The sequence below is a fragment of the Phoca vitulina genome, unplaced genomic scaffold (assembly GCF_004348235.1).
Source record: "Phoca vitulina isolate PV1807 unplaced genomic scaffold, GSC_HSeal_1.0 scaffold3, whole genome shotgun sequence".
Taxonomy (NCBI): domain Eukaryota; kingdom Metazoa; phylum Chordata; class Mammalia; order Carnivora; family Phocidae; genus Phoca; species Phoca vitulina.
The window spans coordinates 7,348,550-7,364,827 of NW_022589706.1; the positions used below are offsets into that span (position 1 = coordinate 7,348,550).

At 43.6% G+C, this 16,278-nt stretch overlaps 1 protein-coding gene and 2 non-coding genes across 3 annotated transcripts in view; 1 reads left to right on the plus strand and 2 right to left on the minus strand.

The window, feature by feature from the left end:
* Positions 1-16,278, minus strand: part of PROM1 (prominin 1) — a 100,178-nt gene that overhangs the window by 20,275 nt on the left and 63,625 nt on the right. The window contains exons 8-12 of the mRNA XM_032400046.1: positions 13,452-13,669; positions 11,609-11,683; positions 9,018-9,081; positions 5,987-6,146; positions 3,700-3,852 (exon numbers count right to left, since the gene is read on the minus strand). Coding sequence (XP_032255937.1) covers positions 3,700-3,852; positions 5,987-6,146; positions 9,018-9,081; positions 11,609-11,683; positions 13,452-13,669 — 670 coding nt within the window. The remainder of the gene's footprint in view (positions 1-3,699; positions 3,853-5,986; positions 6,147-9,017; positions 9,082-11,608; positions 11,684-13,451; positions 13,670-16,278) is intronic.
* LOC116630312 lies at positions 5,713-5,819 on the minus strand. The gene has a single exon (XR_004298915.1). It is a non-coding gene; the product is annotated as a U6 spliceosomal RNA (small nuclear RNA).
* LOC116630361 lies at positions 15,821-16,010 on the plus strand. The gene has a single exon (XR_004298957.1). It is a non-coding gene; the product is annotated as a U2 spliceosomal RNA (small nuclear RNA).

Sequence of the window (16,278 nt, forward strand, 5' to 3'; positions counted from 1 at the left end):
AAGGAAGGAAGGAAGGAAGGAAGGAAGGAAGGAAGGAAGGAAGGAAGGAAGGAATTGGGGGAGGGAGGGAAGGAAGGAAGCAGGAAGGAAGCAAGTGGGGGAGGGAAGGAAGGAAAGAAGGAAGTGGGGGAGGGAGGGAAGGAAGGAAGGAAGTGAGGAGGGAAGGAAGGAAGAAACTTGTAGGGCTCTGAAGGATCCATTTGAGGAGGGGATCATAATTTTGTAGGGATGCCAATGTGCCCCCTTGTGTGACTTTTCTCTAGGGTGCTCAGTTACTCGGGTGTAGACACGGACAGAGCAGACTCTTGACTCCGTCTCGGTGGACTGGCCAGATCATCAGCGGTGATTGTACCATCACCGGTACAAGCAGGAAGGACCCTCGAAGTGTTCAGGCTGATGGACTTAGAAACAACAGCCTCCCTTCCTAAGGGCACAATTCTGCCCAATCGACACACTTAAGGCATAATTACCAATATTTGCCTGGTTTGGCTGAAATAAATAGCAAGATATGTTCACTGCAGGGGCCTCTGTCAGCCTGAATTTCTCTGACCTAAAAGGCTTGGGAGTCAGGGAGCGTATAAGGAAGAGGAACATTGTGGAGCGTAAGCCAGTCACCATGGTTTTAACCGGGTGCCGAAGCATGCGTGTGCGTTAGAGTTACAAAAATCATCCAAACCTTCCATAGAACACTACAAATCAACACGGCTACTCTCCAGAGCTTACTGTTAGCATTTCCAGCCTCTGTTTCTTAAATATGCTTCTATCTAGATAAGGCTGAGGCCTGTCACTCAGATAAGAATAGCTAATGGTGCTCAAAGTGTTGGAAAGAAGAAGGAGGAGAAGTAAAACAAGAACAAGAAAAATAACAGGCAACAAAGATCGTCTGTGGTCAGCAGAAGCGAAAATATTTATTATCTGGACCTTTATAGAAGTGTGTGCTGACTCCTGATCCACACAGTTAGGATAGTGACATGCGCATAATCTTGGGAGCCCCAGTCAAACATCTTCAGGACTCTGGTCAACCATCCAGGGTAGACAACCTCGTTCCATTTCAGTGACCCCAGGATCTCCCACTCCTTGGTGGCTGACATTTGTGCCATTCCCAGTGCCTCAAGATTATAACTAAAAGTACAGAAACACTGCTTGTGATGCTTTGTCCATAGTTGGGTCCTACTTCCTTAAAATGGATCCCCTAGAATGGGAATGACTTGGCCAAGGGAGTTCTTGTGTTTTTAGGGCCCCTGCTCCCGCCTGACAAACTGCTTTCTGAACTATGACCGATGACCTGCCACCCATGTGGCCCGTTTTGTGACACCCGCGGCCACACTGAGTATTAGCTCCTCTTCAAAACTCCGGATAATCTGAGCACAGTTTTCAAGAGATAAAACTGGAGGTTTCACAGTGGGCATCAGTACAAGAGATGGTTTTCTAGCTGCCTGGGTGACGTCTCCTTCCTTCGGGGGAGACCTTCCATGGGCCCCAGAGACAGATGTATGCCCCCTGCTGTATTCCATCAGGTCCCTACTATGCTCCCTGGACCCTCAGAAGACACAAGGATCAGAGCAGAGTCAGGGCTTTCTGCCTCTCCCCACCCCCCCCCCCCCGATCGTTCACTAGGAGTCCCCGGGGAGATAAGGATTCTTTGTTGGTTTTTGAAGAGACCATGCTCTTCAACAGATGGTGTTGCCGTTTTTAAGAACAGGTGGTCTTGTGGTTAAGGCTGAACAAAATAGACTCTTTCTGGTTCCTACAGGCAAATAAATGGTTTTTTAGAAGAAATTACATTCTTCTAATTGGTTTGACTAGACTAGACTGACTACACCTGTACTATTTTCCCCCTTTACAATTATCCAGTTGTATACCGGATGTCTTAGGAGATGGAAGAGCCTGCCACACTCGAATTCCAGGCCGAGTGACGGGTGTCGACTTACGGAGCCCACAGCCACCCTTAGGCTGCAAGCCACCTGAAATGCATCTGATCAGCATTTTTCCTACGGTGTGAAAAAGCCCAGTGCTCCCAAGCCACGGGCTTCTGTGTGACTTTGTCTCTTTAGAGATTCCTTAGTCTACAGAGGTGAGAGTTATACCCAAACTGAAGTAATTTTAGCCTCCCTCCAATGGCTCATGACTCCCCTGTTTCTTTTTTCTTTGAAGGCAGATAGCACATATTTTGGTTTTGTCCCTTAAAAATGTGCAAATAGAATTTTACCATAAGTGCACCTGTTCAGAGCAATGTACTCCCCCCCGTCAAGCAGTTAAAAAGATGTGATCTATAGATTCACCATCAAAACACTGACAAAACAGCCAAGTACCAGGATTGGTAAAATCTGAACATTAAACTCATTTTCTATCTGTAACTGTGTACATGGAAACAAAAAGGGCAATATACTCTTTTTTGCTGGGTTAATTTCTTAAGTGTAAGCATGTGAGCAAATAGGCTTTTCCATGCACGGAGTTCTGTTCAGTTTTGTCCAATTTTGGCAGACTCCCATGTTGTTAGCTTTAAGGTTGTTTGTAAGACTACTGAGCCTGCGGTGCAGTTCTTTCTGCCCACAGGTCCTGTCCCCATGCTTTAATAAAACCACCTTTTTTTGCACCAAAAAAACCCCAAAACAAAACAAACAAACAAACAGAAAACCCAAAAGACTCTTGTGTTGCGTTAATGCTAAGAAAGCCTTGTACCACACCGGAGGCTACAGGTTTGACGGAAAGGCCATACCATCATAGCTCATAAGTCTGATTAATTATTGTAGCGACCCAGTGTTTGGAAAAGCACATTAATGCAGGACACTTGCTTGGCTGCTTCTCGCAGCCTGGTACTAGTGACATAAGCTGAGAAATGAGAGTGTGGCTGAGGTTTTGAGTCTCCATTGCTCCAGGGACTTGTTCTAAACCTTTACCTTCCTCTTGAGCCCTCATCACGCTCCCTGCCGCTGATTCTTGAGGTACGGACTGGAAAAGAAGATGTCAACTTGGAAGCCACACAGCTTCCTCTCTGGGACGCATTCAAAGCTTCTACCTCTGCCTCCTACTTGACATTTCTGGCCCCATCTGCAGTCACATCCAGCTCATGCCCTGTGCTTTGTCCCACCCTGGTAGAGTAAAGGTTTTTTGCTTGTTGTTTGTTTCAAAACTATGAACTTGACTATGAATGTCTTGGAAGCAGGCACAATTGCTCCTCGCTGGTAACCCACACCTGCTCTTATCACTGATTTAGGCTCCGTGTCTAAATCCTAAGGGTGCTGGCTCGGCAATCCCTTTGCTAAATCATCTCCAGAGTTTCAAAGTAAACAAGCTAATGATTCTGCTGACCACAGAGAACAGTGTCTGAGACCAGGTCAGTCCTCAGCGAGTTTCTGGTGAATAAACGGATGGATGGAGGGAAGGAAGGGAAGGAGGGAGAGAGAGAAAATACAATGGGAATCAGGATGGCAAGCTTATAAATAGTTTCGCTACCGAGGAGCCCACCATATACAGACACTGTGTTTATGCTTGTCTATCAAAGTGCTAACAATTTAGAGTTTTCTTTTACTCTTGTCCGCGTGGTGGCATCTCCCACACCGGAAGAAGTACAATCACAGCAGGACGCGTCCTCCGCTGGAACCCAGAACGCTCAGCCCAGAGGCCACCGGCTTCGTGTCATCTGCTCTTCTCCCTGCATTTCCACCCCCCACGTGACAAGGAAGAGCAAACACTCACACCATGAGGAAGATGCCCCCGGTGTTCGAGACGCAGCCTCGTCGGGTCGGGGAGGCATTCCGGTTATAGCCGCACATGCCACACATCAAGCCCAGGTAATAAAAAACCACCATGAGTGTCAGCAAAGAGCAGACAACCAGGCCGCCCAGCCACCTGGTGAAGCAAGCACAGTGTTATTCGACATAAAAGAGGTTGCTAGGATAACGCAGAAGCTGTCGGGCTCTGGCTGGAGCTGTTGGGTAACACTTGGCAATCAAATATCCGATTCCCCTGTTAATGCCTCAGAGAGGGACACTGTAGTGACAAGACCCCTTCCCATCCCTAGTCCTCCAGCCCAACCAGCAGGAGACCTTAATTTTTATCTTGGTTTTGAAGAGCTCTGTCTTGCTCATTGGTCGGGAGACTACTGCTTCCTTCCTTTGCTTCATTTCCGTGGGGCTCCTGAGCAGGGTCTACTCAAGTTCTCCAAAGCTACCGATCACCGTACCCCTTCAGACCCCTTCTTTTCCCTGGTCTTTCTCTAAAATGCTTTGGGGTTGCAGGAATAATTGGGGAGGGGGGCATTGTGTTCTTTGCTGAACCATAAACTCTACACGGGGAGTGCACTGAATATTTTAGAATTTACCAGCATCCTAAATCAAGTGCCTGCAGAATGCAAATCTCAATTTTGTAATGGTCCTGTGAGACATTTTAGGATGATGGGTCCTCAGTTAGGTCTTACTGGCTTTCCCGGAATGTACAACAACCTTTTCCAGCAGCTGAGGGGCATTCAAGGGTAGAAATGCTTCCCAACCGCTAAAACACTAAAAAATAAAGAATTTACTTCTGCAACAAAAGCTGCCACTGAAGCTTTTCATTAAATTAAGAGCAATCTCAATAATTGTAATAGCTACCTGCACCTACTCTGTGGCTTTTTGTTCCAGATACTGGGGACGCCAAATTAAACAAGCCATGGATCCTGGCCTCGGAAATCTTTCACGGTTAATGTGCGCTTCATCTGCTTGGTTAAATTTCCTTTAAAAATAAGCTTTTAGTTCCTAGGGCAGGGGGAGCCGATGTGTAGACAGATAATTGTATCATTCTTTTCATTTGTGAGACTCTAACCACTAATGAGATTGTAAATTCATTGATAAAGTGTCAGTCTTATGTTTGTCCTGACACCTGCTGGGGTGACCTAGCCACACGGTAGGAAAATGGCTTACTGATTACAGGGCAATAATTGAGAGCATAGTCAGATGGGGGCTGAAAACCCACCTCGCAAACATTGCCACTGACCTTGTGAAGGTTATTCCACTCCTCTGAGCCTCAAGTTCCTCATCTATGAAACAAGGTTACAAATAGAACAGAACCCTGCAGCTTTTTGTTTTTTGGGGTTTTTTTTTTTGGAGTATTAAATGAGATGTCATGTGTACAGTGCTTTGGAGGGCAGGCCATAACTGTTCCTGAATTGCTAGCAATTATTGTTATTATTTTATTATTTATCTTGGGTTCTTGCATAGTAAATACCTGAACAGGAATGGAAGTCTCTGGAATCTCCATGAGTTTGGGCAGTAAGAGTGATTCTGAAAGTGACAGGTGGTGGGGCTGAGCCTTTCAGAGGGAGAGCACATCTTACATGTCACATGGTCCTTGAAGTAACTCAGGTCTGTAGGTCCACCACTCCCTAGCGCTCCTGCCTGAGATGTCCACTGTCGTCTCCAAGGCCAAACCCCACTGGCTAACATTTTCTAATGGGGCAATCCACAGCTGAGGACCACACTGCTTACCTGAGCTCTCGAGCAATTTACTCAATTCAAGGATGTTCTTTCTCTAAGAACCGACCTTGACGTGTTGTTTTTATAAGACAATGAAAAGAAGAATATTATCCAAATGCCCTCCTTAATTCCTTTTAGGCTTTGAAATCCTTTTACACACGTTAAATAGTTATAACGAAGATTCTAGAAGCCATTAATGACATCAAAATCGCAAATTATTGACTTTTTGGCTCAAGAACTTCCAGTCTTCAGTTTTTAAAAATATACATAATACTTCATGAATTTGCATGCCATCCTTGTGCAGGGGTCATGCTCATCTTCCTTGTATCGTTCCAATTTTACTATAGGTGCTGCTAAAGTGAGCACTCCAACTTATTAAATAAACATAAAGTAGGGTTAACACATACCAGGTTATGTGCTCTTTGTACAGTCTTCTCTCACAAGATGATCCTGGTTATCATGTCTGATTTCTACCCTGTTCCAGAGCAAGGTTCGCCCCCTAGCTTGCCGGCTCCAGGGGGTGGGGCACTCACCTGAATGAATCATACTCCTCCAATGTGGGTAAATTTCGGTGGACATAAGTTTCAGTGTCATTAATGTAACCCATGAAATTGGACAGCTTATCCTGAATCGGAATCTGGTCGCCTATATTTTCAATATCTGAACCAAGGGAATTCAAGGTACTTTTGATATCTGAAAACAAAGATACCCAGGTTATGCATTTTCAAACCTAAGGGAAACAGAAACTCTGTTTCGGAACCAAAATGAAAAGCTTCAACCACTTTAAGTTTTCCCCATGTTATGCATGTGTTTTAACCATGGAAAGGTTCTACAAGCATGAATGTAGCCAAGACCATCAAAGAGCAATTACTTAACAGAACAGCAAGCTATAGGCGCTGACTTTAATGACATGGTGCTGAAGTCAAGCCAGAGTTTTCTTCTGCTGCTTATTTCACTAAAAAATAAAATGAATCTGGTAATTAAAGCCTATGGTGTGCCTACCATGGACCAGGCACTTTTATAAATGTTAACTCATTTATTCCACCGAGGTAGATATTCTTCTTCCTATTTTGCTAAGTGACCCTGAGGCCCATCGAGGTTAAATTACTTGCCCAAAGATCTTTTTTTTTTCTTTTTCCAGAAAAGCACTAGAAATGGGATTAAATTCCAGGTTTGTCTACCAAAGCTTTGGTTAAATGATTTTGGAAAAATAATTTAATAAGAAATAGCATTCAGGAACACAGTAATTCGCCAGGAACAATTTTTTTGAACAGGTGGCCCCAGGCAACATTTTTGTTAAAATTTGATTTGACTCATACAAATTGAGATGTGTTCAAGTACATCTGTGTTCTCTCCTATGCAGATAACAATGTATTCCCAGTGGTCAAAGAGTTTCTGTTAACATCCATCCTAACCTTTCAGAGAGAAGAGAAGTTCTAACTTTCTGGAAAGTGTTTGTCCATTGTGATAGGTCCTGGGATCAAAGCTATCCAGGACACAGACGTCATCTAATTTAATGCTCACACAGGTCTGAAGTTGGTGCTCTCTGCAGTGATTCTTGACATGGACGTACTAACAACATGCTAATCAGTTAAATGTCCACTGATCCTGAAAAGGGAGATCAATTTCTTTGCAGCCAGCAGAGAGATTCGCTGTTCTCACAATGAGATCCCAGGTGAACTTCGGGTAGATGGCAGCATGAATCAAAATGGAGTGACATAAAATGGTGGGAATCTTCTTCAAAGGGTGTTGTTCACACAGAGCTCCCAGGAGGAGACTCCTGCCCACAGTGGTTCAATTCTCCTCTAAATGTACCCAGAGGCTCCAGGATCCTCAACAAGGTGACTCGGTGGGTCTCTTCTTTGATTCTGGGATTTCTGGGAGTTTGAGAGATGTGGGATGCAGACTCTCCCTCCCCTTTGAACAGTTCCCTCAACTCCGAATCAGGTTCCTTCTGCTTCTCAGGCTGTCCTGCCCTCCCACACGACACAGCTCCCCGGCCTTGACAACTTGGGTGACTCCGTACATGGCTGGTATCCTCTCTCCCCAGATACTTCCCTCAGGCCCCAGTTTGGATGTGTCTTCCTCCAGGAAGCCTTCCACTACTGTTTCCCCCCTGGATCCCTTGCGTGTGCCTTGTCATGTTGCCAGAGTGTGGAAAATGGCATCTGTATAGGTGCCCAGCTGAAGGGCAGGCGGGGATCACGATTGATTCATCTCCCTTCCCCGGAGCCCCGCAGAGCCTGGCATACAGTAAGCACACAGACTAAGTGTGCGGGGTAGGACCGAATGATCAAAACATGGGAGCTAAGGGGTTTTATTTGTTTTGGAAGGACATGAAAATAAGCAACTGATATTCACGTGAATGGAGTGATTGACACTCGCCCAGACCTGGGAAAACTCTGGCTTGTGTTGAGGCAATGACCGTGGGCAATGGGCCTCGCTCACGCATACTGCACACCTCGCTTTGCCAGACTTACAGGGGAGGGCTGCACGTATTGGCAGAAGAGGTCCAGAAAGGGGGAACAAAAAACAAAAAGTAAACACAGAAATTAGTAAGCAGGTGGCTATCGGACATACAGCGCGTGTTAGCCTTCAGATGCTAGCATAAGATGTCTTTAATCTCTTAATATTTTAAAGTAGAATCTTAGGTGAAACAAAAAGGAACACACAAAACATCTAAAGCGCTGTGTAATAGGATAAAATACTTTTTTTACCCCAAGTCTTAAAGGGTTGAAAGAACGCTATTAGGGGAAAAAAAAAAAATCAAATACCTCTAACACAACATTTTAAAAGCACTTGGTCAACAGATAAAAGGAAGCACAAAGAAGATGATTTAAAAGAAGAAGACAATCTCACCTAGCTTCTGAGATTTCTTCTTTAAGCAAATAACCCCTGTTTATTGCCATTGCTGCACAAAGAACTGTGTGTACTGCACTCTTTCCCTGTGCATTCACCCCGAATACCACAACCTGAATACAACGTGATTCAATTATTTAAGACTAGGAGAATTCTCTCAATATCAGTCCTGCTCCTCCAAAAATCCTAAGCAACCCTAAGAGCCTAAGATACCATTACAGCAGCATCAGAAGGCAGACGAACATCTTCCTAAAAAGACAAAATAAATCCTTATACATAGTATTCCTGGAAAAAAAAATGAATTTTAAGTTTTGTTCTGTTTTTAGAAAATATAATAATCTACAGTTTTTCCCCAGTGAAACCAATCAAAATGTGACCTTCCTAGTTCAACCACGGCTGTCTTTAGCTCTGACAGCTCAAGATGAGGCCTGGTCACTAGAGTGTGGCCCTTGACCTTGCCACCTCCGGCCAGCAGGACGATGTTAATCAGAGTTCAATAAGATTATTATTTCTTAAAATCTAAATCGCTGTGTGAAGGTGGCATAATTAAAAATCTCTGATACTCATTTAATCTTCCAGATCAGTGAGAGAATTTTAAAAGAGAAAAAAAAAAAACAAAAACACTTCTTAACAATACATTTTTTTTTGTACTAATCATCCAATTTTTAACAAAGAGAGAAACAAAATGACTTCAAACTCTCTCACCTGATATGATGTCTGTGGTTTGATTTTGCACCATCTCGGGAATATCATTAAAGGATTTATAGCCCTAGAAAATAGTTCAAAGTAAATTGATACACATAGTGAGTAGAAGGGTAATTAATGAGTATTCAGTTTTCAGTTTAACGTGGAGGAGAGAAGCAAAATAAAAATTCTAACAGTCATCTTAAGGCTGAAATCATCACTATATGGTCATTAAAAGACTACCAAAAAAATTCCCCTTAAGGGAGGACTTTCCCTTTAAATTGTCTCCATCCAAGACTTTGCTAAAAGTTTTTCACTTTTAAACTGTTAACTTATATTATCTATAGTAGTGTTTCTCAACGGAGGGCGGTTCTGTCCTCCAGGGGACACTTGACAATGTCTGGAGACATTTTGGTTATCATGACAATGGTGCTGTGTGAGCAGGGACCCAGGGGCTTGTAAATACCCTACAACGTCTGGGACAGCCCCACCACAGGGAATCATCAACAGTGTTGACAGTGCTGAGGCTGAGAAGCCCCAATCTGTGCAATGTTCCATGTGCAGGTAGAAAGTGAGTTACCCAAACCAGAGTCGTATTTTCCAAGGCAATTAGGAAGTAAGACTGGGGATCTAGTCTCACCGAACACACAGCTTATAGAGGACATACATTTTAGTGAGGCTGAAGTGAAAACAAAAACAGCCACTCCAAGCTACGTCATTTTGGGGCTAAATCTGGGACAAGAAGATGTCATTATTTCTAAGTAACTCAACTGAACAGACAGCATTTCCTCGGGAAGGGGTGTATGTGTGTTTCTTCGCTGTCTGCTGGTGTCTTTAGCTATCTGCTGGGGAACATTGTATTAATTACAACCTGTTATGGACCAAATGTCTGGCACCCCCACCTCCTATCCCTGGCATCATAGGCTGAAATCCTAACCCCTTAGGTGAGTGACGGTAGCAGGAGGTGGGGCCTTCCGGAGGTGATTAGATCATGAGAGTGAAGCCTCATGAATGGAATCAGTGTTTTTATAAAAGGGGAACCCACACAGCTCTCTCCACCACGTGAAGATACAATGGGAAAACGGCCGTCTGCAACCTGGAAGGGTCTCTCGCCACAACTCGGTCGTGCTGACCCTCTGATCTTGGACTTCCAGCTGCCAGAACTGTGAGAAATCAATTTCTCTCGTTGAGAAGCCACCCAGCCTTTGACAGGCTCTTACAGCAATCCAATCTAGGTGACAGACTTTATAAGATTTATGGTGCCAGCAAGTTTCCAGTTTAGCCCGGTAACATCGATGCCGGGAAAAGAACAGCTCACTTCTGTTCCCTCCACGGTGACTACGTGAACCAGCGCACAGGTGCTTGTTTGGATGAGTGTACACCTGACCCCTCTGCTTTTATCTGCCTTTGGACTTGTGGAGGTCGACTGTTGAAAGAGGTTTTATGGTCGAAGAGGCCTTATAGATCTCCTGGATCAATTCCCTCATTTAACAAATGAGGGGACACCAGTTCACAAAGACCAGGAGTTTCTAATGACTTGTTTAAGGTGACACTTAACTTTGTCAGTAGATGAGTGTTTAGCAGATTATCTGAAGATGTTTTGATACCCATGCTGAAAGACAGAGTCAAGAATAACACTATTCCCTCCCTTTCCTGCAGGCCCAGGGCATACTTATTGAATCATAATCTACAAAGAAATATTTATTGTGCACTCAACATATAGGTTGAATAAACAGCAATAATTGGTAGGCTATCAGGAAAATGATGATGTTCTAGACCAACGTAGCCCCTGCCAGTTTTAGAGTTTACATGCCAGTGGGACAATAGAGACATTAAAGCAATAATTACAGTTATGACGATCTTAACAAAGACTATCTGCTATGCTGGAAGAATGTGTTAAAAAGGGTTTGACATGGTCAAGATGCCCGGGAAAGGCCTCACTAAGAAAGTGATGTCGGGGGTGTGTGGGTGATTCAGTTGATTAAGCCTCCGACTCTTGATTTTGGCTCAGGTCATGATTTCAGGGTCGTGAGATCGAGCCCCATGTTGCGCTCCACGCTCAGGGGAGAGTCCGTTTGAGGTTCTCTCTCCCTCTGCCCCTCCCCCCACTTGCTCCTTCTCTCTCTCTCATTGTCTCTCAAATAAATAAATCTTTAAGAAAGTGATTTCGAATGCTTTAAGTAGCTAGTACTTAGTAGCCTACGTGGCTGGGTGAAGGGGAGAGAGTAGCCCGCAGCACGTAGGAATGTGCAGAAGGGGGAGGAGACGAAGCGACAGGCTGACGCGCCAGAGTGGGAGGGCACCTCACGTCGTCAGTATGGGGCTCGGCCCTACACCCACCGAATTCTGAGTCCCAGGAACACAAGATCATCTTTTGCTTCTTATCTCCAGCATGGTGCTTTGCACACAACAGACGCTTAACACAAATTTCTTCAAGTGCAATGAGCAAAATTACCTGGAGGATAATAGTTAACACCCTTCTTGGCAACCCCCTTTCCAAAATTTTAGGGCTTTTTTTTGCAGTTACCTCTTTTCTTATGTACTAGTCTACCCTTTAACATGATGTAAAACACACCATTGTAATTTTTTTTTTTTTTTTCCAAAAAACATACCTGTTGGACCAGGCTGGACAAATCTGTTTGAAGAACGTCATTAATATTATCAATTTGCTGATCCAAAGATGGGAGCTGAAAATTCATAAAACAAAATATAAGGCAAGGTGGTTACTCCCAACACTATTTGTCATAAAAAAGGGAGTCATCTTATATCCAAGTCCCAAAGTCTCTATATTATAGGGTATGGTTTAAGTTTCTTTTGAACAATAGAATATTGTTTGGGGAAAAAGACATTTAGCTCGAGGGGCCTTTACAGGCATTAAGTTTTAGATGTTTGGAGGGCTCCTGGGGCAGTTAGCAAAAATTAGGGAAAGAAATTTAACACAGATCAAACACATGCGATCTCACATTTCAGGTACTGAATATCGTTCAATAAAGTTGTAAATAACCTTTTAAAAAATATGTTTAAAAGCAATACAACCAACGGTTATGTTGGTGAGTGGTCTGGAATACATTTTTCCTTTACAGCATTGTACATGGATTTAAAGTGTTCTATCTCTCGCCAAGACTGGGACAAACATCACGGACCTCCTGACATAATGTACCAAGAAAGACACAATATCACTCTTGTGATATCCCCGGCAAGTATGCATAACTCCAATCTAACGATGAGGGCACACCAGATAAACTTAAATTGAGGTCCTTCTATAAAATAAATGGCCCACAGTCTTCAAAAATGTCAATGTCAGAAAAGAAGAAGATGGGCAGGGGACTGTCCCAGATTGAAGGAACTAAACAGACATGACAACTAAAGACCACATATGATCCTGGACTGGCCCTTAGACTGGAGAAAGAAAAACAGCTGTAAAGTCAGTTTTTTAGGAAAATCAGCAAAATTTGAATATAGACCATGGACTAGATGCTCATATTGGGTCAGCGTTACATGTCCTAATTTTGAGAACTGTACAAAGGTTGTGTATGGTTAGGAAATGCACTGACATATTTAGGGCTAAAAGGACACAGTCTGCAACTTACTGACAAGTGATTGAGAAAAGCACAAAATGCATAGTATTTTATACATATAAATGACAATATGAGTAGATGGTAGATACACAGATTGATAAACAGATAAAATAGGATGAAGCAAATGGAGCAAAAGGCTGGCAATTGGTGCATCTGGTAAAGGGTGTAGACAGGAGTGCCTTGTACCATTCTTGCAACTTTTCTGCATGTTTGAAAAGACATCAAAATAAAAAGTTACCCCCAGAAGACTCGATCCCATACAATTCAAATGCAAGGGAAGATCCCAGCCTCTGAAAAACCATGCGCTGGTGACCACAGTGATATGCATAACTCATACATACACACTGAGACTGAAGGTGAAGAGTCTGCATGATGCTGACCCGTGAGATAGAAAGGTGAGAAGAGTACAGTCATATTAAGATACTGTTTTATAAAAAATGTGGCATGTATACACCACTACCTCAATGCATTAAAAATCATGAGAAAACATGATTATTTTATCTCTATTTCAGGACTTCATATATTCATATTGCTCCAAATTCTTCCCCCCCCATTTTCCCTTTGGAATATGGAGAATTCCCTTATATTTAAGCATATGTGGTTAATATACGAGGCATGTCATTTGAAACTATATTTTAATTTTTAAAGGTCTACAAAAACACATTCTACTTCCTTTTTTCTTTTTAAAGCTGAATTCATTCTGGTAGGTTCCACCAAATCAACCGCAGAGGACACTTAACAAGGGGTTTCCTGTTATTCGTTCTCCCCAGCTGCAGCCGCACCAACGTGGCGATCAGAAGCCCGACAGAGACCCAGGCCACCATGCTCCTCACAGGTGTCCCAATGGCCCTGCCCTGTAGCAGGGTCCCCAGCTCACCTGATCCAAGTTGGTATTGTCATCCAGCTGGCTGAGAGACATCTGTATGCTGTTGCAAGTGGTGGCCACTGGTGGGACAGAGCACATGGGGTCACTGAGTGATTGCTCCACGTTCATTTTCACGTCACTGAGGCTGGTGTTAAGCTGTGCGGTTGACTTCTTCAGCTCCTTTAAGGTGTTGTTCACGTTCAACAAGGCTTCTTTGGTCTCTTTGATTGCTGTGGGGACACACCTGGCTTCAGAACAGACGCACCCACTAGGCAGGCAATGGCGAAACTCCTTCTCATCTACAAAGTACCCTCAGGGACCTTGAGGTGGGCTTATAAAAGACATTGGGAGGCAGCCACTGTGGCCTCCTTGCCCAGCTACTCCAGCCGGCCCAGCTTTCCCACCTGCAGGCTCTTCAGACAAGAAGGAGCAAGAACCAGCCCATCAATGCAAGGGGGACACCGAGGTGCAGCATTCACTGGCCAGCACAGGAAGAGTCATGGCAGGGAAAGGTGTTGCTCTCCTAGCATCGCCCAGCCTTGAAGAGGCCAGCCCTGACAAGCTGGTGCCTTCAACCCCGAGCGGTTTTAACCCACATCAAGACTGATCACACCCAGACATAGCTTAGTAAGGGATATTCAGAGAGCTGGAAGTAAACACAGAGCAGCAGGTGAAGAGCATGGTTTTGGGTTCAGGCGGGTCTAGGTGCAGATCCCAGCCTTGCCACTTGCTGGTCGCCAGAAACCGATTCCTGAAAGTTCTTCAGCGATTTCCTCATCTGAACATGGTGAAACCACCACCACATTCATCACAAAATATGGGCATCAGAATGAGATTCCTTGATGGCAGTTAGTCCGTCTGTTCTATTTGGGGAGCCTCCCAGCCCAGGACACATTCTTATACTAGGAAATTCTTGCTAATTGTTCGCTATCCTCCTGATTTTTCTGAGGTGAACAGCTATGTATTCATGACCAGGGAGGTCGTGAATTACAACACTTTTCTACAGTGACTTAAAGCCACAGCAGTAAAAGATGTGAAATTTAAATCAGAGGGCACTGCTTTTCTGCTAAGCCAGCAAGTCTTCTAGGCTCACAGAACAGAGGGCAGAGCATCAAGCCACACTTGGACGTTACAAGCAAAAGTGTGAATGCCCTTAAGAACTGGTTTCCCTAACTTTCCCTGGCAACCACATAAAACTTGAGTGCTCAAACCGCATGCACACACGCACACACACACACTTTAATGCCTCGTGTTGTGGGATCTCACCTGAGGTCTTATCCTAATTCTGCGATCACCTTGTGATAGCATCTTTGGCAAACTCTTTCACCTCTGGGGATCTCAGTTTCCTCATGTGTAAACTGGGGAGCTGGTTGGGTCATCTCTTGGTTCTTAGGAGAGTCTATGATTCTCAGCTGTGTCCTAGCAGGTATGCTCTTAGGAGATGGCATTGTCCTTGTCACCCAAGATGGCACCGCAACCCAGCTCTGGTGATTTACCCTGAGACTGGGGGAGGCTTCCAGGATTGGACCGTATGACCACTGGCCCCAAATTCTGTCACGTTACCTAGATATAAAATCCTAACATCTGCTTCAGTCGTTTCTTTTGAATTTTGGTCCAGTCATGTCTTAACAGTGTTGGAGATATAATAATATTTAAGACTTTGTCAAAGAGTCACTCTGGGAGTCAATGTCTCATCTCTTGTACCTACCTCCCAGGATTATCAGCAAAGCATGGCTCATATTAGAGGCTCAATGAACGTCTACCACAACAAAAACAAGAAACAAAGAACAGGGTTGCAGCTAAAAACACATGACAGGATGCAAAAGAGTGTGCCAAAGTATGCCTCCCATCATACAACACACACCTCACATTTTAATGTGGTTTACCTCTCACAGTTCTTTCCATTTTAAGAGAAGGTATTTTAAGGCAAGAGACAACAACAGCCAAGAATGATGGGTGATAAAATAAACTGATGGCCCAGAATACATGTGTCCATTTAAGCACAGTTTATAGACATTCGGGGTTATGGGTACTATTCTGTCATGTTCCAAGAAAGACTCAGAGGTAATAAATATATATATATTTTCCAAAGGCTTCAAAGTATTTTATGTCTATAAAATATCTACTGGGTTACAACTCTGGGAGTCATTCCAGACTTAGCAAGATCACACATATTATGTATCTGAAGTCAGTGGAAAGATATTTCAGATTCTCAATTTTAATTAATTAACATTTTACCAGCTCATAGCACATTTCCTTTGTAGGTCCTGATCTGCAGCTCAAATAAGATTTACACAGATGAATTCGCACGGTTCTGCTCTCTCCAAAGCCACTAAACACGTAAAGCTGCAAAGAATTTTTAGCAAAAACTTCGTCAAAGCATTGATTCTCAGCCTTTTGGCTAAGATCCAGTGCAGTATCTGTTCTTATCATTTAATATCTGATACATCCTCTATCGAAGGACAATATATTAAATGGGTTTTTGGAGCAGGGGGACGGAATGAGAGTTTACTCCATCCACTCCGCACATTGACCTGGCATTGTAGGACCTCCAGGAATGGTGCTCCCCTTCAAGGACCAAAAGAAATTGTTTATTAAGCATAGTATAAAATGTTCTGGCAACACCAGAGGCTAAACTTTAACGTATTCAGCCTGTTTAAAAAAATAATAAAACTTTAACACTAACACAGGAAGCACTGAAGAGAAAAACAAAATCTGTTTCCATGGCCTTTAATCCAAAGAAAATTATAATTCAAACATTAAAAATTGGGCAAATCATGGGCCAAAAGTAAAGGTACATAGCAACCTCATTGCACCAGTCATATGTTTTTGCACAGAA